Consider the following 21130-nt stretch of genomic DNA (forward strand, 5'->3'; position numbering starts at 1 on the left):
CCCTACTACAGCAGAAGTGAGACGTGAGTAGGAAGGCCTTGAGGGTCTACACAAAAGTCACGGGAGACTTCCCAGAGGAGGTGACTGTTTCAATCCCAAGGGAGCAGGGGAGCAATGTCCTCCCCAGGGAAAGGCCTGCACAAGGGCTTGAAGAGGTGACAAAGGCCTAATGTGTACAGATCAGAGAGAACAGCACTTGGTGAGGGCAGACTTGGGGCATTCCCGTCATCATAAGCCAGGTCGGCATAACCCAGGGGCATCTGAACTCTATTTGGGATTCTGTGTTGGCTGCAGGGGCTCTGTTGGGACCAGAAGACATTGCCTGTGGCTTTAGTAGGCTCAGGATCTAGGCCACCTTTCCATCGAATTAAATTCCCGAGATGTCTTTACTTCCCCCTCTTTCTGGACTCTCTGCAGGGCTATTACTTCCATCCCCCTGTGTCTGGACTGAATTGCTTCAGTCAGACCTAAACCAAGAGAAAACTTCAAAACTCCCAGAAAGTCAGATACCAACTTCTTTGTCATGTTCCTGTTCCGGTTTCGAGTTGTCCCTCTAACTGTCTAACTGCTCAGGAGAAATAATGATCATAGCTGCCATTTAGTGCATATAGGCAAGGGACTGTACCGAGCATAATATACACCTCATCTCATTTGACTTCGACGGCAATCCAGAAATAGACATTAACGTTCCCCAGTTTACCAGGGAGGAAAATGAAGCTTAGCAAGTAACTTGGCCAAGGTCACTGGGTGAGGAAGCCACACAGGCGATATGTAAACCATAGTCTGTCTCCTAAACCTATACTCTTAGTATTTGGGCACAGAGGGATTTGGCACTCCTCAGTCCAGGCTTGTCATTGTGCAGGTGAGCAAATGGGGGCCCAGATGAGGAATTGACACGCCCAAGGTCATACCACTCCTCACCTCCACAAGACCCCAGTCTCCTGATTCTTACTTCAAGTGCTTCTCATCTCCATCTTGCCGCAGGGTCAGCTTCCTCTTCATTCCAAGTGGACAAGGAGCCAGCTGCTCACTGTCCTTGAGAGACTTCAGCGAGAGACCAGGGTGTCCAGGCTCCATGCAGGAAAGCTATGCATATAAATTCCACCTCTGAGCCAGGGCTCACCAGCAACCCCACTCTTAAGCCCTTGACTTGGGCTCCGGGGGACATGGGAAGGAGAAACGTGAGTGTGGAGAGTTTGCAGCATGTAGCTGCACTAGAGAAATGCGCAAGGATATGAATAAATTTGAATAATAATGAGGGCAATGCTTGAATTAATAATGTTGGCTGCTCACCTGACCCACCCCTCCCCCAGGATCTCAGCACCTGCCACCCTGATCTCTCGAAAGGGATTATCCTTTAGAAGACATGATTGAGAGATCAGGTCAGCAGACTTGAGGAGCCACTCATGGAGTATGGGAGACCCTGTTTCTAACATCCTGGCCCCTGCAGACCCAAAGAGATAAATTTGCACACTTAATCAAGAGTAAAGGGTCTGTCTCATGCTAGATCACATTCTGGTTATCAGTCCACTCTAGGCCCCGGCCACCTCTTTTTCAGACCCCTTTGTGTGCAACAACCAATGGTGATGGATGTAGGATGTTCAGGAAGATTCAGATGGAGGAGAGAGCTTGGCCCTCTGCCTTAGAGGATATGTTCCCATTCTGCTGGAACAGATAGGGCAAATGCCCTCACTTACCAGCTGCCCTCTATCCTGTGACAAACAAAATCCTGGGCATAACCCCTGATCGTTTGAGACAGGAAACCCTGTACATAGTGATGACAGCAGGGCTGAGTGATGCGACCGGTTACATTTGCCCAAGAGGCCAAGGAATGGGGCTAGAAGGGCTTCCTGGAAGAGGGACATGTAGAGCATGTTTGGGAAGAAAAGGAGAAATGGGACTGGTGAAGAAAAAGGAAGGGAGGAGATGTGACTAGGATCCCACTTCTGTGGGGGCTTAGAGGGAGATCTTGGAGTGGGGAGGGGTGAGTTAAGTTTGCTTACACACAGGAGGGATGATGGGTCAGAGAAATTTTAGAAAGCTGTGTTAGGAAAAGGTCAGATTTGGGGATTGTGGCCTCTGTGCAGGTTCATGAGCTGTGGAGGGAAAGAAGAAGGAGGAGGCTGTGACTTTTGGGGAGAGCTGATTTCAGTTACCTGGTGTGACAGGTTGGGAGCATGGCAAGGAAGTCCCAGAACTCTCCTTTGCTGTCCTCCAGTCACTCCCTTGTCCCCCTTCTTTTTTCCCCACAACCTGGCAAAGGAAGCTGAGCCCCATAGCCCACATAGCTCTGCAAGGAGCCTAGGCCTGCCCCACCACTGGGGCCGACCGGTGCTGGTTGGAACCGGCGGGTGGGAGTGGTGGGGGAGAAAAAACCCGCAATGCAATTCCCTGCTCCATTTAGGCTCCACAATTAAAGGCAATTACTCTGCAGTTCTCTAATCAAATGCTCCCGGCCGAGCTGCCAGCCGGGCAGCCATGTGTAGCTCCCACAGCCGGAGGGAGAGTGGAACAAAGTCACGTGGCTGCTCAGCTCCCACGGTGAGGGAGGCGGGGTGTGTGCAGGTGTGTTCATGTGTACACACTCAGGGCCCCCTGCACTTGGGAGCAAAGGATGAACACACGGAGCAGGGCACATGTGCCGAGAAGTGGGTTCAGAGCTACTTTGTTTTGGATACACTTTCCACCCAGGAAGCTTCCATACGCACGTGTGGACATGCCGGCTCCGTAGTATCTACCCTGATGTTTTCATGGAGGAACTGGACCTGGCATAGTTGCACGTGTGTGTTGGTTCACAATGACTCCCATCAGCTCACATGACACATGTCTAAACAGGAGTCATTAATGTGGGGGTGGGCTGGTGCAGCGGGTAGTAGAGGAATGGCCAGGACCTGGATGCAGGGGCTCAGGTTCTAATCCCAGCTCTGTCATTAACTTGCCCTTGAGTAAGTTGCTCTCCTCCCTGGAACTCAGGGTCCTTCTCTGTAAAATGAGAGGGTTGGACTAGGCCTATTTCTAAGGCCTTTATATAACAGTGCACCGTTTTCTGTGTGATTGCTGAGCACTTTAGCTCCTGAACTCCATTCCCATGGGCCTTAAAGGGAGGAAAGAATAAAGGATGAGGACGTGGCATCTTAGAACAAAGGAGTTGAGGCTGAAGGGGGGCAGGGACCAGAGAGTCCCCATCCCCAACTGGAGGCTCTCTCCCTCCCTCCTCCTGCATGGGGAGCGGGACCTCTTAGAGGAGCCCCTCTCCTTACTCATCTTACCCAGTGCCAGCTTTGGCTTTGCAGGGACCCAGACCCGCTTCAGCCAGGAGCCGGCTGACCAGACGGTGGTGGCTGGACAGCGGGCCGTGCTCCCCTGTGTGCTGCTCAACTACTCTGGAATTGTGCAATGGACCAAGGACGGACTGGCCCTGGGCATGGGACAGGGCCTCAAAGGTGAGTGGCTGGCTACCCAACGTCCAAACTATCCCATCTTCTCTGCCATTCCCCACTTTCAGCATAGACTCCTGGACTCACCATCCCTTAGTTCCCTCACCACCCTTCTCTGTGCCACAGCCTCCCCTCTGTCTCTGCTACTGAGCTCCATCTCTATAGCTTTCCCACCCTGCAGCTCTGCCTTTCCTGCCACCGAGGACTGACTTGAGGAAGGCAGTACAAACTTGAGAGGTCAAGGGAAACCAAGAGACCTTTACATAAGATAGCTTCAACCAGACACAGATCTCGTGAGGGGCGCTGCAGGCAGACAGTCATCTAGCAGGAGGTGCTGGGAGACTCCAGAGTCTGCAGCAAGGGTAGGAGAGGGCACAGGCAACTTCTGTGTCCCGCAAGTGTCTCATGCCAGCCTGGCTCCGCTCCAGCCTCTCTCCTCCCTGCTGCCCAGGCGATGTCTGCTCAGAGGCCAAAAACTCATTTTAATATCAGCCTGAGCATTCATTTATTTATTCATTCAACAAGCCTTTATTAAGAACTGGCTATGTAGCTGGTGCTGAAGCAAACATAATGAGTCAGTCAAACACAATAAAACCAACCTCCTATATTCTAAAGCAAGTAAAGAGACCCTTGGAAAGGCTGCCTGGCAGAGTGGACACCTGGGTTCTAGTCCTGCCTCCACCACCTGCCAGCTGGGTGACCTTAGGAAAGCCACTTCACCTCTCTGGACCTTCATTTACTGATGTGTGAAACAGGCATAGTGGTTGCAGGCCTGTCTGCCTTAGAAGTGCATTTGTGAGTTTTGAGCCAAATGGGAGAAGAGATTTGTAAAAACACGTTTTAGCTTTAAAGAACTGTAATGAAGTAAGTATGGGCGTGGGGGATGGGCTGTGTATTTTTATTCTTATTATTGTTGAGGGAGTTGAGATTATTTGCTGTGAGTTCCGTGTGTTAGTAGAGGTAGGGGAAATTTGTCTGTGTAGAGCAATCCATATAAGGGAAAGAGATGGGTCTGGTAGATCTATCGATGATAGAAAGAGAAAGAAACTGGGAGAGAGAGTGAGATCAATAGATATGGAGTGAGAAGAATCGATAGCCTCTGGACAGAGGGAGATCATGGGAAGGAGCTGATGGTGGGAACGTGAGGGGTGGGCTGGGAAGCAAGAAGCCGGTGAGGGAGCCTGGAGGAAGGAGGGCAAGGCCCACTGCCTCAGCCACTGCTTCTGCAGGAAACCAGGACTCTTTCGTTTAGGGGCTTCTCCAGGGAGCCGGCGGGCCCCTGCCTCATCCTTCCTCCCTGGGTCTGCCTTGGGCTTCCCTCTGCCTTTATAAGTCCCGCAGAGGTGCTCCAGTGAGCTCATGTCTGTGCTGCGATGCCCTATATTTCCTGGCGCCCACACACTTGCTCTCCCTCTCTCCCCCTCTCCTTTGCTCCCTGCTGTGTGCCTTTTTCTCTCCTATTATTATGAGAGGCATTTGTCTGCAAACAGCCTTGGAGATTTCATCTGCTCCTGCTGGTCTCCCTGCTTCAGCTGCCCTCCTGTCCGCTCCTCCGGCTATATGGCTCCCAGCCTCGCCGTGGGGTGTCGTGGCATCAGGTGTCTGTGTCTGGTGCCTCACCTTCTCACCTGCCAGTGGTGTCCCAGGAGAGGGCAGAGGGAGGAATACTGGTGTGGGATGGCTGAGGATGTGTCCTTGTTTCAAGGTTGGGCCTCATTCTTTCTGTTTCTGCAGCCTGGCCACGGTACCGGGTCGTGGGCTCCGCAGACGCTGGGCAGTACAACCTGGAAATCACAGATGCTGAGCTCTCTGACGACGCCTCTTACGAGTGCCAGGCCACGGAGGCCGCCCTGCGCTCCCGGCGGGCCAAACTCACCGTGCTCAGTAAGGACCCCAATGCCCTTCAGTACTTCAAGGCCCCGTCTCTCTGTATGCTGGCAGTCTCTCCCACTCTCCAATTCCCTCTTTAATTTCCCAGCTTCTCCCTCTCTGTTACTGGCCTCATCCCTGCCCTAATGCTCAAGTCCAGGTAGAAGAAAGTAAACCAGGCATGCGGGAGATGTGGGGTGCTGGTGGGGCGTGGACTGTGTGAGGCCCAGCATCCTCTCTGCTCCAGCCAGTGCCTCGGCCACTCAGGAACAGGCCCTTCTGCCTTTTAGAAACAAGGCTGTGGTGACCAGGAACAGGGAAGTATGGAGTGATGGAGACCCGGGCCCTCCTTTCCCAGCTGTCCTGGCTGGCAGGCTTGTTGGTGATGAGGCGACTGCCTTCTACTTTCCTCTCAGCTGCCTTGGAGACCCCAAAGGGCCCCTGTGCCCCTCCTCCACCTCACCCCAGCCTCACACAGCCCTTCTTCCCTTCAGCTGCCTCCTTTCCTCCCTCAGCGCTCACCCTTCCTCTCAGATTCACCTGGAGGCCTCCTCCAGGAACAGGGGATTAGGACTGGAAGGAATGGGCCTTGAGGCTGAGAACTGGGGTGGGGGGTGGGAGGGCTGGGGTCCTGCTGTCTCTGGATGGCTGCTGGCTCTTGGAAGCCCTGCAGCTCTTGGAAGTCCTGCGCCAGCCACCCACTGGGGGACCAAGCAGATGTCCCTCTATGGTAACCCCCGAGGCCATTTGCATAATGAGGGGACTCTCTCCTGCAGCAGTGCCACAGAACCAGAATGAGGCCAGCTCCAGCACACCCCTTCCCCCGCTGCCCACTCAGCCCCCAGCCTCACTCTTGCAATACCTCTGAATCTGCCAGTCTTCCTGTTCTCTCCAGCCCTGTTGTCTCACTGGGCCTCTGCCTCTGTTGTGCTTTCTGTCTTGGGCTTGGACTCTTGTCCGTCTGTGACTCTCTTTCTTCCCTATTTACATTGACTCTGTCCCTTTTTTTCTGCCTCCATTTGATATGTTTTGCCTCTCTTCCTTTCCTTCCCTGTAACTTGAAATCACTGAATTTGCGGGGAGCCCCCAAGATGGATGGGAGAAAGGAGAGAGGAGCTGAGATGAGGGAGCTCAGGCACAAGGAAGGTTTTCTGTTGTTTGTTTGGTTGGTTGGTTGGTTGGTTGGTTGGATTGGTTTTTTTGAGACAGAGTCTCTGTCACCCAGGCTGGAGTGCAGTGGCGTGATCTCAGCTCACTGCAATCTCCACCTCCCGGGTTCAAGCGATTCTTGTGCCTAAGCCTCCTGAGTGGCTGAGATTACAAGTGCCTGCCACCATGCCTGGCTAATTTTTGTATTTTTTAGTAGAGACGGTGTTTCACCATGTTGGCCAGGCTGGTCTCGAAATCCTTACCTCAGGTGATCCATTCATCTTGGCCTCCCAAAGTTCTGGGATTACAGGCGTGAGCCACTGCGCCCAGCCTGTTGTTTTTTTGGTTTTTTTGTTTGTTTGTTTGTTTTGTTTTGTTTTTGTTTGTTTGTTTTTGCAAGGAGGGAGGTGAGAACATGAGAAGTCCTCAGTGCGTAGTGGGAAGAGAGAGTCTTAGACTGCTGGTGGTTAGGAGACCTGGGCACCTTGGCCGTTTTGGCATCATGATCCTAAAGAGGTGACAACCTCTGGGCATGAGTGTTCTCATCAGTAACATGGCATAATGACACCAGCCTTTTCTTAGCAACTGCTGCTTTGCTGCATGGGGACTTGTAAGCTGTGAAGGTCTGGGTGAATGTTAGGTGTCAGAATAAGTGAGGACTGAAGGGACCCAACAGCCGATTTCATTGGATGTAAAGGTCCTGAAGGACCAGGATTCAAGGCTGTGGGATGATTTGCTTTTCCTCCCTAGGACTAAAATGGGAAGAATTAGCAAGGAGCAGGAATGAGGTTAGACAGCAAAAATTAGAGGGTGAGCATGAATGCCAAGATATCATCTTTCATCCCTCACTGAAGCGTGTCAGCCCCATGCTCAACCAAGCATTTCAAGGAACCATGAGACTTTTAGGAAACCTTCTTCCTTCTTTTTTCCTCCCTAACTGCCTCTATCGTAGGCCCTGGAAGGTGCTACTGCTGCCCTGGAGAACTCCCATCCTAATGAGTGGACCTTGATACTCTTCTCTCTCCTACCTTATCACAGAGACAGAGAGAGATGAAGAAAGGCCAACTAAGCTACTAAGTGTTGCTGTAACAATGTCTTATAATGGCACCTAGTGGCCTGGTTCAATCCAGGAAGAACCTGGAAAAGGAGAATATCAATGGGAACCCTAGATGGAAGAGTGCCTTGTTTAAAAGCTTGCAGGCCAATGAGGGAGAGCTACATAGCAGGGGAGCTGACTGACTTGTTTCGAGGGCATGGTGGGTCCTTGCTGGCCTGCCTGGGTGACTTGGATGGATGAGAGATCAGGGAGAGGCCCCAGGAGTAACTTTAACCTGAAAGGGAGACAGGGACGGATAGTCCAGCTGCTCTTCTCCCCTCACTCTCTCTTCTCCTGCCACCTGCAGCACACGGAGGCAATAAGAAGGCATGACACTTCCTGCATCCCTTCCTGCGTACCTGCTTACCTACAGCCTTTGCTCACGGCAGCTGGGGGACCCAGAGACTAGGCAGGGCAGAAATGAGGAGAGGGCTGTGCCCAGTGCCTGGTACCAGCCTCCCTGCGTGACATCAGCCTCATAGACTTCCCTCCTCCCCAGCCATCCCCCTCAGTGACCCCCCAGCTCCCCAGGACAGCCTTCTTCACAGAATGGCTTCTGTCATTCTTCCTTAGGGTAGGACTTTGAATGGATGCCTCCTACTCCCCTACAGCTGCAGACGTAACATAGATATACAGACCTCCAAAACCATGGTGATGAGCGTGGCTTCTGGGTCCAGCAAGCCTGGTCCACATCCCAGCTCTGCCCTCTAACTCACTCTCCTGTCTCTGAGCACATTTGTTTATCCTCTTTGAGCCTCCGTTCCTTATCTGTAAATTGGGGTTAATGATATTTACCATGAAAGGAATAAAGAAATATACTTTGTGGTAAGGATTAAATGAAGTCACACACAGGAGGCACTTTGGCTGACGCAAGGTGAGCGTTCCCTGAATGGTAGAAATTATTGTCGATCCCACCACCATTTATGATTGGCTTCACCTTCTTGATTTTCCTTTGCCTCCACAATAACAACTCGTGGGAGTAGGTGTCCATGTTATTTTTGAAGTTTTATAAACAAGGAAACTGAGGTCTTGTTTTGACCACAGACTCAGGGGCATATGAGTGTGGGGAGGCACATGAGCATATTGATATACAGATTTAAGTCACGAACCATAAAAACTTGCTTATAAACTTGCACATGCACACATGGACGCATGCCCTCTAACAGCTGGCTCAGCAGGCACCTTAACAGCTTTACTGTTGTTTGCCCCAGATATGAGGGGCAGGGATGAGCTCATGGAGGATAGGCAAAGAGTTTGGAAAATTCCAGAGAAAGGTGGACTGCTGGCAGAGGTGGCAGATGGGTAGTCTTTGCATGAACAAAGGGGCAGGGAGCATTACCAGGGCAGAGGAAGCTGATGCCTTCCCAGTGGAGGGGCTTCACACGCCTGGGCACACACCTGGGCATGGCGTCTCCTCGGGGCTCTGCCCATGCAGGATCTTCCTCCCGGGTGTGGCAGCAACATGTGACCTTAGAGGGGCCTGAGCAGACCAGGAGGCCCTGAGCAGCAGCTCTTTATTTGTTTCTCTCCAACTTTCTCTACTTTTCAAGTTGCTCCCCATCCCCATCCTCAAACCTGTCCTCATCTGGCATTGGAACCAGACACACCACAGAACAAGGAGGAAGAGCCAGGGATTCAGAGGATAATTAGCCAGGCAGGAGTTGGAGCCACTGCTACTCTCGTCCAGGCAGTAAGGCTAATACATTCCATACCTCACACATGCCCTGCACATCGTAGTCTATGTACAGTATCTCATCTGATCTTCACGAGGTTCTAGTGAGTAGGCATTGTTATGTCTTGGTTTCTTGTCTGATGAAGAAACTGAGACTCAGGGACTTTAGGAACTCATCTGAGATCACAGGGCAGGTGAACAAAGGTACCAGGATTTGAAACCAGGCAGTCTGAATCCAAGTTTTATTCTTTTTCCACTATACCACTAGGCACACATGAATTGAACAGAATGCTAAGACAGGTTTCGAGTAGTTTCTACTGGAAACCCCAGCATAGAGACCTTCATTGTGTAAATTCTAGAACAGCCCTGCCCACCACCAGGCACCGTGGGTCTCCCAGGTCTCCTCTCGAGTGTTCCCTCTGGACCCTCCTCTGAGTCTTTCTTGTCTTTCTCACAAGAAGCAAACAAAATCTTTTATCGGTGGGGCACGCTGGCTCATGCTTGTAATCCCAGCACTTTGGGAGGCTGAGGTAGGAGGATTGCTTGAGCCCAGGAATTTCAGACCAGCCTCGGCAACATAGTGAAACCTCATCTCTACAAAAAATAGAAATTAGCCAGGCATGATGGTGTGTACCTGTAATTTCTGATACTTGGGAAACTGAGGTGGGAGGATTGCTTGAGCCCAGGAGTTCCTTTCTCATTTATGGTTGATGAACACTGGGTGGACCAGAAAAATTATGATCAAAATCCTTCTGCCTTTATTTCATCAGCATCCATTCATTAATTCAGCAAATATCCCTGAGCACCTGTGATCACCCAAGCACTGGGCTGGACATTGAAGTGCTGATAGTATATCAGCAGCAGACGCTACCCTCAGGGAACTTACAGTGTGGTTTGTCTTAGAAGCCTAGGGAGATAGGGCAGGGAGAGCCCCCTTGTTTGCTAGCATCAGACATCGGTCAATTCAATTCTTTAAACATTTAGCAAGAGCCTACTTTGGTCACATTCTAGGCACTGGTGGCCATATAAACATTAGTGAGACAGGGTTGCTGTTTTCCCAGGGGATAACAGCTTTGGTTGGGGCAGGGTTAGATAACTGTTATAAGTAAACAAAATCCAAGGCGGATGGCGCTAAGAGCTCTGAGTGACTGGTGGGGGCCACCATGGTGGGGGTGGGCTACGCATGGAAAGCCTTGTGCATCAACTGGGATTTGAACAGGATGGGAAGCACTTCAAAAGAAGCTGTGGAAGAAGGGCATGCCATATGGAAAGCACTGCATTGCAGGTCTTGGCTTGAGAACCCTGAACAGGAGGCTGAAATGTTTGGAACTTATGCCCTAGGCAGTTGTAGCCATTGAAGGTGCTTGAGCAGGGAAGTGGCACATAGTTAGCTGTGCTGTAGGGAAAAATAACCTGCTAGCAGTGTGACATGGAGGTTACTGTAACAGGACAGCCCATCTGGCTGCTCCAGGGTAGAGGAGCAGACAGGAGGGAGGATGCAAGAAGTCCTGTGGAGGTAGCCACCTTGCCAAGCTGGACTCTGAAGGGTATGAGCTGTACTCAGAGCCTGAGATAGCCCAGCCCTTCCCTAAGTTTGAGGCTTCCATCTGTAGTGTGTAGCTCTGAGCAACTGTACGGGTATGGAGCCAGGCACAGTGGCTCACACCTGTAATCCCAGCACTTTGGGAGGCTGAGGCAGGCAGATCACTTGAGAGGTCAGGAGTTCGAGACCAGTCTGGCCAACATGGTGAAACCCCTACTCTCTACTAAAAATACAAAAATTAGCCGGGAGCAGTGGTGGGCGCCTATAATCCCAGCCATTTGGGAGGCTGGGGCAGGAGAATCATTTGAACCCAGGAGGCGGAGGTTGCAGTGAGCCAAGATGGCACCTCTACACTCCAGCCTGGGCAACAGAGCGAGACTCCATCTCAAAATCAAACAAACAACAACAACAACAACAAAACCAGTAGGGGCATGGAGTACCAGAAAATATTATAGGCCAGCAAAGAAAAACAGACAAGGACTGGGAAAGATGTGTGAGCTGAGGACCTAGGTGAAGCCACCACAAAAGCAGTGGAGACAGTGGTTGGAGGTGGGGGTAGGGTGGTACTGCCTACCTAGAGGCGCACGTGCAGGTGGAAGGATGCTTCCAGAGGCAGGAGTTTTGGTCATCAGGGAAGTGTTAGCCACCCCCTGCACTGACTTTGCTCTGCTTTCTCCCACAGTCCCCCCAGATGACACCAGGATTGACGGAGGCCCCGTGATTCTACTGCAGGCAGGCACCCCCCACAACCTCACATGCCGGGCCTTCAATGCGAAGCCTGCTGCCACCATCATCTGGTTCCGGGACGGGACGCAGCAGGAGGGCGCTGTGGCCAGCACGGTGAGCTCCGGCCAGCTCCCCCAGCTCCTCCTGGGCCTAGCCCAGCTCACCTCTCCTTTCCCACAGGGGTTTGACCACAGACTCAGGAGCACACAGATGTGAGAGGGGCTTAGAGGTCATCTGGTTCAGCCCTCTCATTCTACAGTTGGGAAAACTGAAACCCAGAGAAGAGAAATGAATTCCCAGGTTTACTGTGTCATTCAGTAGCTGAGCAGAGATTAATAGTAATAGTAAGTTGCCATGGATTAAACACCTACTGAGTGCCAGACACTGTGCATGCTAAGCACTTTATGGACAGTCTCTCTTAATCTTCATAGGAGTCCCATAAAGGAGGCATTATTTCCAACTCACAAAGGAGGAAACTGGTGCTCAGAGGGGTTGAGTGACTTGTCCAAGGTCACACAGCTGGCGCAGAGCTGGGGTTTGTACCTGGGTCTGACTGTGCTTTCTCTCCACTGATCACTTCTACCTCTTTCCTTCAGCATCTGTTGGTCAGATTATTCCAGTCATCACAACAAAGGGGCTGGGGAAGCAGGGATCCTTGTATACATTTTATAGATGAGGAAGCCATGAAAGATATCAAGTGACTTGCCCAGGATTACATAGCACAATGGACAGTACAGCTGGAATTGAAATCCAGATTTCCTGTTTGGGGTTACCCTGCCAGCTATGGGTGAACATATGTGTATCCAGCCCTTTGCTGGTGCTGCAGGAGCAATTCTCAGTGTGGGGAGGGAGATGTTCCCATGCTCCTCAGTGTGCAATCCCAGGGATAACTGGCTTCTGGCTTCAGTTCTGCCCTCAACACACTGTGTGACCTTGAAAAATTCACTTCACTTTTTTCTGGCCTTAGTTTCTCATTTGACAAATGATAATTCGGCCTCAGTGGTACTTAACCTTTTCACAACCAAAAACTGTTATTTTTCTTCATCAGGGCTACATTTTGGCAACCAAACAAGTTGGTTTGTTAATATCCATTTGTCATTCACCCCCATTTTTCATATTCATTAAAGACAATGGAGCTTCGAAGCAGCACGAGGGAGCCAATGTTACTGCACTGGCCCTGAACTGTGCCTGTCCAGCAAATCTGCATGCATGGTGGTCAAACCACGGGGCCTTACTTTCATTAATAATATGACTTCCCTCAGGCAGTTTGCAGTATAGAAAACAGCTCAAGGGTTCCTGTGACCATATTTAGGGACTCCTGGCTGTCACTGAGCAAGTGTAAGACTTCGAGCCTATGAGTCCCTTCCCTGCCCTCAAGGAGTTTACAGTTTAGCAGAAGAAACCCAATCTTAAAATACTGACACATGGTGCCTACAGGCAAGACTGGATGTGCCTAGAGCTGTGAGCAGGACACACTGACTATAAGGGCATACATTCAGGCTGGGAGAGAGTTCTGAGGGCTGGGGTGGCTGCAGAAGGCTTTCCAGAAGAGAAGGGATTTGCGCTGGACTCACGAAGAGTGAACTCTAATGTAAACTGTGGCCTTAATAATAATATGTTAGTTTTGGTCCATCAGTTGTAACAGACTTATCACTCTAATGCAAGGTGTTAGGAATGGGGGAAACTGTAAGGTCAGGGAGGAGGGTATATGGAAACTCCCTGTACTTTTTGCTCAATTTTTCTGTAAACTTAAAACTGCTCCAAAAGATAGTCTGTGATGTGGGCATGGTGGCACACACTCCTGTAGTCGCTGCTACTCAGAAGGCTCAGGCAGGAGGATTGCTTGAGTCCAGGCTTTGGAGGCCAGCCTGGGCAACATAGCAAGACCCTAAAAATATATAATTTTAATTAAAAGATAATTAATAGTCTATTGATTAAACACACACACACAGACACACACACACACACAGGGAAGAGGTTGTGGGAGTGAAGGGGGTTGAGCTTTAAATTAAAGTATCCCTGCAGCTCAAGCCCATCTCTGAGTGAGGTCGCCTTAAGAGAAGTGGAGGGGGCTTTTAGCTTGACCATATCTCCCACCCTTGTCATGTTCCAGGAATTGCTGAAGGATGGGAAGAGGGAGACCACCGTGAGCCAACTGCTCATTAACCCCACAGACCTGGACATTGGGCGTGTCTTCACCTGCCGAAGCATGAACGAGGCCATCCCTAGTGGCAAGGAGACTTCCATTGAGCTGGACGTGCACCGTGAGTGGGCTGGGGGGAGCAGTCTGGAGCAGTGGGGTAGGAGGGGAATGTAGGCAGCTTTTTGAGAAGCACAAACTAAGAGTCCCCCTACGGTCCCCAGGACAAACACTTGCCTTTGTCACATCTTTCATTCCCTGGATTGAACTGTGGGGACTAAGGGCTGGTAGAGCATTGGCTGTGGAGTCAGGCATTCCCCAGGTCTAAACCAGCCTGTTATTAGTCAATGATTTATACTCTCTGGGCCTCCGTTTCCAATTCTGTATACTGTACATTGCAAAAGATAAAATACTGGCCTACAGTCCCTTATTCAAACTAAAAGTGATTTGGTGGCGAAGCTTCAACCAAGGCTCTTCATAGTCTTTTATTTAATTTAGTCTTAAGTTTCACTGCATATATATTCATATGTGACTATGGGATGTAGCCCAGACGCTGCTGGGGATCTTACACAGTAAACGCTCTATGCACAGCATTGCCTTTCTAAATTTGAAAAATTCTGAATTCTGAAATGCATCTAGTCCTAAGGATTTCAAATAAGGGATTGTGGACCTGGACCTGCTTCCTGGGGTTGTGAGCATTAAATGAGATATAGCAGAAGAGCATCTAGCATGGAGTATTCTTACCTGGTAGGTGTGTAATAAATGTCTCTGCCCAGGGAGCCATGGGAGTGTGGGCAGCAACTGGGGATGCCCACACCCCATCCCTTTTAGTGAGCCAAGAAAGCTCACACTGACGCCTAGCGGCCACAGTCGGTCATTAGTCCATTGCGTTATTTGTCCCTTTGGTGCCTTCATTGGTGGTCACCCTAGCAGGCCCCCTAGAGGCTCCATGTGGAAAAGGTGAGGAAGACAGCGTGTTAATTGGAGCTGATACACTGCAACCTCAAATTCCCAGATCCCCCCTGAGAGTGGTCGGGTCTGAGTGTATGTGTTAGGGAGGGAAAAAGAAACTCAAGGCACAGAAAAGACCCTGACTCCCTGTGCTCTACTTTGCAGACCCTCCTACAGTGACCCTGTCCGTTGAGCCACAGACGGTGCAGGAGGGTGAGCGTGTTGTCTTTACCTGCCAGGCCACAGCCAACCCCGAGATCTTGGGCTACAGGTGAGGGGGTCAGAGGCTGGGAGCACTCCGGTGAGTGATACAGAAGAGGTTGGGATCAGAGGCTGTACTGGGGAGGCCAAGCGTCATGGATGTAGTTGAGAGGGTCTGAGGCCTGATCCCACCTCTGTGTTGCCTCCTTCCCCAGGTGGGCCAAAGGGGGTTTCTTGATTGAAGACGCCCACGAGAGTCGCTATGAGACAAATGTGGATTATTCCTTTTTCACGGAGCCTGTGTCTTGTGAGGTTCACAACAAAGTGGGGAGCACCAATGTCAGCACTTTAGTAAATGTCCACTGTGAGTAGCTGGGAGGGCAGGGATGGGGACAGAGAGCGGGAGGGCAGGGACGGGGACAGAGAGCGGGAGGGCAGGGACGGGGACAGAGAGCGGGGCCCTGGAGGGCCTGGGGCAGAGTCGGGGACGGCACCATGAATGGGGAGGTAGCAGGGCAGGAGGAAGAAGATTGATTGGAGTTAACCCCGTGAGCTTGAGACCCTAACGAGTGGCTTCTTTCTCCCTCACAGTCGCACCCCGGATTGTAGTCGACCCCAAACCCACAACTACAGACATTGGCTCTGATGTGACCCTCACCTGTGTCTGGGTTGGGAATCCCCCCCTCACTCTCACCTGGACCAAAAAGGACTCAAACATGGTAAGACTCTTACTGCCTATTCTGAATGCTGGGAGGAAGGGGTGTGGCCACAGATGGGAGTAGATGGGCTGCAGCATCATCTTTGAACCTGAGCTATTTCTAGGGTCTTGGGATTTGAAGGAGAAGGTGCTTACAGTTATCCCCACCTCTTCTCACAGGACAGCTGCCCAGTTCAGAAGCACTTGGGGGACAAACACAGCTATGCATGGGAAGCAGGGTGGGATGGGAGGAAGGGAGAGGGCCTGGGATGGGCCTACTGCAGTGGCAAAGGTCTGGTAAATAATGCTGCACAGGGAGGTGGGGAAGCTGAGGCAATTTGCTAGAGAAGGCTGGAGTCTATAGCTCTGCAGAGATGCCCATTAGACCATTTGGGCCAGAACTGCAGGAAGAGGAATCTCAGAGTAAAACGTCCTACTTCATTTGGCAATGAAAACACGACAGATCATCAGAAGAGGCTGCATCCTCCTAAAATGATTGCAGCCTTCACCCGCCCTCTCTGGCCTCCACCCCATCCCTGCCCACTCTTGCAGAGATGGGGTATTTACGTGCCAACCTGTGTAGAGTCAGAGCATGGACCAAAATGGACTCGGGAATCCCTTTTCCCTTCTGGGAATTCACTTGTGGCCCTTCCTGCTTTCTTTCCAATGCCTCCGATGTGGGGCCCTCATGGACCTAGGGGCCCAGGCCTCCTGGCTCCCCACCCGAGGCTGCTCTCTCTGCCCAGGTCCTGAGTAACAGCAACCAGCTGCTGCTGAAGTCGGTGACTCAGGCAGACGCTGGCACCTACACCTGCCGGGCCATTGTGCCTCGAATCGGAGTGGCTGAGCGGGAGGTGCCACTCTATGTGAACGGTGAGTGAGTGGCCTGAGAGGCAGCCGGGCCTGGGTGGGCGGGCACTGCGGTTTTTAACTGGTTCTGATGTGTGTCTTCTTGCTTGCAGGGCCCCCCATCATCTCCAGTGAGGCGGTGCAGTACGCTGTGAGGGGTGACGGTGGCAAGGTGGAGTGTTTCATTGGGAGCACACCACCCCCAGACCGCATAGTGAGTGGTGGACCTGCCTGCGGACAGCCAGCCCTCCCTGCTTCTTTGCCCAGGCCCAGTCTCCTCTCACCTCTGCTGGTTTTGCTCCTTCAACTTCCCTGTCCCGTTTCCATCTTCAAATCTTCTGCTTTCTGTCCCTCTGTCTCTTTACCTGCTCAAATCCCACCTCCTCCCTTACTTGTTATGTGTCCCTGAGCAGATCACTTAATGTTTTGAACCTCAGTTTATTCATCTACAAAACAGGGCCAGTAAATCCTACCTAATAGAGTTGCTGTGAGAAGTCATGGCAGCAACAGGTATGAGACGCCTAGGCCAGCACTCAATTCATGTTAGTTCCCCGCTCTCTCCCCTGGGCTAACACTTCCCCTCTTTTCTCCCTCATCTGCCCTGTCATTTTACCTCCTGCTCTTTTCCTTGTTCCCTCCCCTTCCCTGTCTCCTCCTCCTCTGGCTCCTGCCCTCTCCCTCCCATCCCATCAGTTCTCCTGCCTGCCTGGCCCACTCTTCTCTCCCTCCTCTTGCCTTCCTCCTACCAGCCCCTTTGCCTTGCCACTCTCCTCCCTCCTTTCTCCTCTCCCCCACACCATGAGCCATTAATTCCTTCCGTGACCATTAACTGTCAAACCCCTCATCACATTTAATGACCATTTGGCTAACTCCAGGGCTGCCCAGGGACACTTCATTACCACGGCTGCCCGGGCAGCAGGCGGCTGGGCTCCCGGGGGCCTTTCCTTGCAGATCTAGGAGGATTGATCCCTGGAAAGGAGCCAGTTCTCGGCTGCTCCCCTCCCCTTAGGCTCCACTCTGAGGAAGGGGCCACGCAGGGGAATGGCCCAGCTGAGAGGTCAGGGACGGAACGGTCCAGGGATACCCCGTTGTGGGTTCTGCCTATTATAAGTCTGTGGATCAGTCTCAGAGCCAGTCAGGCAGGTCGTGTGGGTTGGTTAACGTTACGCCTAAAGATTGAGTTACGCTTAGTTAGAATCACAGACTATCAGAGCTGAAAGAAATCTTGAGCATTGTCTGGCCCTAGCCTGGTTCTGTCATTGTATAGATGAAGAAAATGAGGCCTAGAGAGGGACGGGGAGGCCACACAGGAGCTTGATGGGCAGAGGAGCCCAGCGTTCTTGAGGACCCATGCAGAACTTTTTCTACAACATCTGGGGCTCCCAGTGTCAGTTCATTGCATCAGTTGCATCCACATCACATGTGATCATTATGAAAATAAAGATTCTCCTCCTCCCTGGAGATTCCTATGTAGGACATAAGTCCCAAAAATCTACATTTGAAAGAATCTCCCTAGGTAAATCTGATGTCAGCCATGCTTGGGAGCCACTGTTCCTCCTTGAGTGGAGAGTCAGTGCCGAGGGTGTGAAGCAGCAGGTGTGACTTAAGTTTGTTACAGGGAGGTGTTAGGCTGGACTCGTGGGGCACACATGGCACATAGGGGTGAGGGTGCCTTGAGGGTGGATCAGGGGACACATGGGCATGGGCTTCTGCCACCTGCCCCTTTCTTACCTCCTTCCTGCCCTCTCCACTGCAGGCGTGGGCATGGAAGGAGAACTTCTTGGAGGTGGGGACCCTGGAACGCTATACAGTGGAGAGGACCAACTCAGGCAGTGGGGTGCTATCCACGCTCACCATCAACAATGTCATGGAGGCCGACTTTCAGACTCACTACAACTGCACCGCCTGGAACAGCTTCGGGCCAGGCACAGCCATCATCCAGCTGGAAGAGCGAGGTGACTGGCAGTGCTGCCTGCCAGCTGGGGTGCAGGGCAGCCTGAGGATTCTGCTCCCTCTTTTCTCCAGGGGCAGGGCTCAGCTGCTCCCCTTCCCTTGGGCTCTGCTCTGAGGGAGGTGACACACAGAGGGATGTCCCGGCTGAGAGATAAGGAGTGAAGGGGTTTGGGGCTACTCCCGTCTGATTCCCGCCTATTATAAGAGTCTGTGCATCAGGGAAAGAACTCTTTTGGGCCTTCCCACCAGAACCTGGCCTCCATATGCTCAACTGGGGAAATTCCCTCACTTTGTTAAAGTGTATTGAGCATTTGCTGTGTGCCAGGCTCTGCCCCAGGGTCTGCAGGAAGAGCCGTGAACAAGACACAGTCCCTGACCTCAAGAAACTTTCAGTGTAGTGGAGGGACTTACAGAGTGGTAGCAAATTAATATTCAGATGGAAAAGAATCATATGAACTGCAAAAGGGAATAATGCTGCCCATTTCATTGGGCTGCTGTGAGGATTAAATGAGAGAATATTTACAAAATGCCTGGCATATAATAGGTGTTCAGTAAGTATGGGTTCCCCTACCTCTTCAAGAATTGTCACTCTGATAGCAGAAAAGTGCTCTGTCCTTTAAGGCACTTCTCACATGTCACATGATAAAAGAGGTATTCCTTTGACTTTTGGAAGCTACCAAGTCCAAGGAGGAAAAGCACTTTTTTGTTGTTGTTTTATTTTTTGAGAACTAACCATTTGACATAGGAGATGGGGAACCGCATGGAAAATGACAGCATGCCATCACTTCCGCCTTTTTTTTTTGAGACGGAGTCTCGCTCTGTCACCCAGACTGGAGTACAGTGGTGCAATCTTGACTTACTGCAACCCATGCCTCCCAGGTTCAAATGAGTCTCCTAACTCAGCCTCCCGCGTAGCTGGGACTACAGGTGCGTGCCACCACGCCCCCGGCTAATTTTTTGTATTTTTAGTGGAGACGGGGTTTCACCATATTGGCCAAGATGGTCTCGATCTCCTGATCTCATGATCCACCCACCTCAGCCTCCCAAAGTGCCGGGATTACAGGCGTGAGCCACTGCGCCCGGCCCATCACTTCGGTCTTAACTGAGGATGCCAGCAAGGGGGTTGGGGGTAGGGAAGAAAGGAGTAGATACAGTAACGTGGAGCTCCACAGGGAAGGATCTCAGAGAGGAAAAGCTATAAGCAGGATCTGGATTCAGCTACAGCTGCTAGGAAGAGAGAGAAGATTGGAAGCAGGATTCCTGAGCTCCTCCTCAGCTCTGGGAAGCAGAGGAAACCAAGGAAAACTGTTGGAGCCCTGGGTAGATAGGTGCACATGGGGCAGTCACAGTGGTATTATGGATGGCACGGTGATGAAAGATGTCGGAATATGGGTGGCAGATTGGAGAGTCTGGAGACAGCTGACCTCAAACAAGAGCGAAGGGCCAAGCATCATAGTCAGGTGGGCTGAAGGACAGAGATCGACAGACAACCAAGGCCAGGGGCCAACTCCTGCCCCAGCTGCAGGGATGAGACATGACCATGATCTCCATTCTGATGGAGCTGGATCACAGACCAAAATCCAACCACAATGCAGACCTTCCTCTCTAATCCAACCTTGACTTAAACTTAATGCTGTTCCCAGGCTCAGTCAAAACTTAGCCCTGTACACAATTCAAGGTTGCCTCTGCAGCTGTGGCCTAGCCTTCAGCCAGCACTGAGCTTAGCTCCCAGTATAACTCCAGCCTCATGCCTCCACCTTTCCTTCCCCATCGAAAGAGGTGTTACCTGTGGGCATCATAGCTGGGGCCACCATCGGTGCGAGCATCCTGCTCATCTTCTTCTTCATCGCCTTGGTATTCTTCCTCTACCGGCGCCGCAAAGGCAGTGAGTATGGGCCCTGTGCAGCCCACAGCCTTCCCCTGGCCCTTCCAGGGCCGTGACAGGCAGTGTTGGGATGGATGGGGGGTTGGCCGTTGAGCTCCAGCCCAGAGGGAGCCTGAAGCAGCCACTGCAGAGGTCAGCAGGAAGCACCTGGTCCAAGCTGCCTCTCCTATCCCAGGTCGCAAAGACGTTACCCTGAGGAAGCTGGATATCAAGGTGGAGACAGTGAACCGAGAGCCACTTACAATGCATTCTGACCGGGAGGATGACACTGCCAGCGTCTCCACAGCGACCCGGGTCATGAAGGCCATCTACTCGGTGAGGGTCCTGCTCCTCGCTGGCCTCCTGCCTTCTCCACCCTCTGAGGAACAGCTCCATCCCAGATCTCTAATAACCGTGGTCATTCTCTCCTTCCTCAATCGGCCTTCCCTGGTCCTGCCACACACACTCTTCCACACTCACACACATACTCTCTCTCTCATACACACCCCAGGCTAGTTTCCTCCAACAGAGGATAGGCAGCTGGGGTTCTCCAAAGACTTCCTTTGCCCCACAGAGTGTGAAAGTTGGAAGCCCCCAGAGGCTTTCTGGTCCATCTGCCTCCATGCTGAGGTGAGGAAACAGCCCTGGAGTGGGGCAGTGACATATACAAGGTCCCATTACATGTTAGCAAACAAACTAGTGCTCGAACCGAGGTCTCTGGTCTCTTCCCACCACATCCTAGAGCCTCTGCCTAGAGAACCCAGAACTCAAGTCTGCCCTTGACCTCAGACCCCTCCTGTGAGCAGGTGGCCTCTGAGTGTGGGGAGGGGTTGGTGAGAGTCGAAAAGAGCAGGGCTTCTGTCTGCTGACGCCCCACTCCTGCTGCTCTGCAGTCGTTTAAGGATGATGTGGATCTGAAGCAGGACCTGCGCTGCGACACTATTGACACCCGGGAGGAGTATGAGTTGAAGGTGGGAAAAGGG

The 21130-nt window shown here is 51.8% G+C and overlaps 1 protein-coding gene across 2 annotated transcripts in view; it reads left to right on the forward strand.

Annotated features, from left to right (window-relative positions):
* Positions 1 to 21130, forward strand: part of KIRREL1 (kirre like nephrin family adhesion molecule 1) — a 108899-nt gene that overhangs the window by 81914 nt on the left and 5855 nt on the right. Inside the window, exons 2-14 of one of the 2 annotated variants that reach the window (XM_009184079.4) lie at positions 3294 to 3443; positions 5172 to 5321; positions 11449 to 11606; positions 13606 to 13756; positions 14749 to 14854; positions 15000 to 15148; positions 15376 to 15503; positions 16180 to 16354; positions 16444 to 16544; positions 18087 to 18285; positions 20061 to 20168; positions 20344 to 20483; positions 21041 to 21118. In XM_009184079.4, coding sequence (XP_009182343.2) covers positions 3294 to 3443; positions 5172 to 5321; positions 11449 to 11606; positions 13606 to 13756; positions 14749 to 14854; positions 15000 to 15148; positions 15376 to 15503; positions 16180 to 16354; positions 16444 to 16544; positions 18087 to 18285; positions 20061 to 20168; positions 20344 to 20483; positions 21041 to 21118 — 1793 coding nt within the window. The remainder of the gene's footprint in view (positions 1 to 3293; positions 3444 to 5171; positions 5322 to 11448; positions 11607 to 13605; positions 13757 to 14748; positions 14855 to 14999; positions 15149 to 15375; positions 15504 to 16179; positions 16355 to 16443; positions 16545 to 18086; positions 18286 to 20060; positions 20169 to 20343; positions 20484 to 21040; positions 21119 to 21130) is intronic. The other variant, XM_003892860.5, reaches the window with a different exon arrangement.

The sequence above is a fragment of the Papio anubis genome, chromosome 1 (assembly GCF_008728515.1).
Source record: "Papio anubis isolate 15944 chromosome 1, Panubis1.0, whole genome shotgun sequence".
NCBI classification, from domain to species: Eukaryota; Metazoa; Chordata; class Mammalia; order Primates; family Cercopithecidae; genus Papio; species Papio anubis.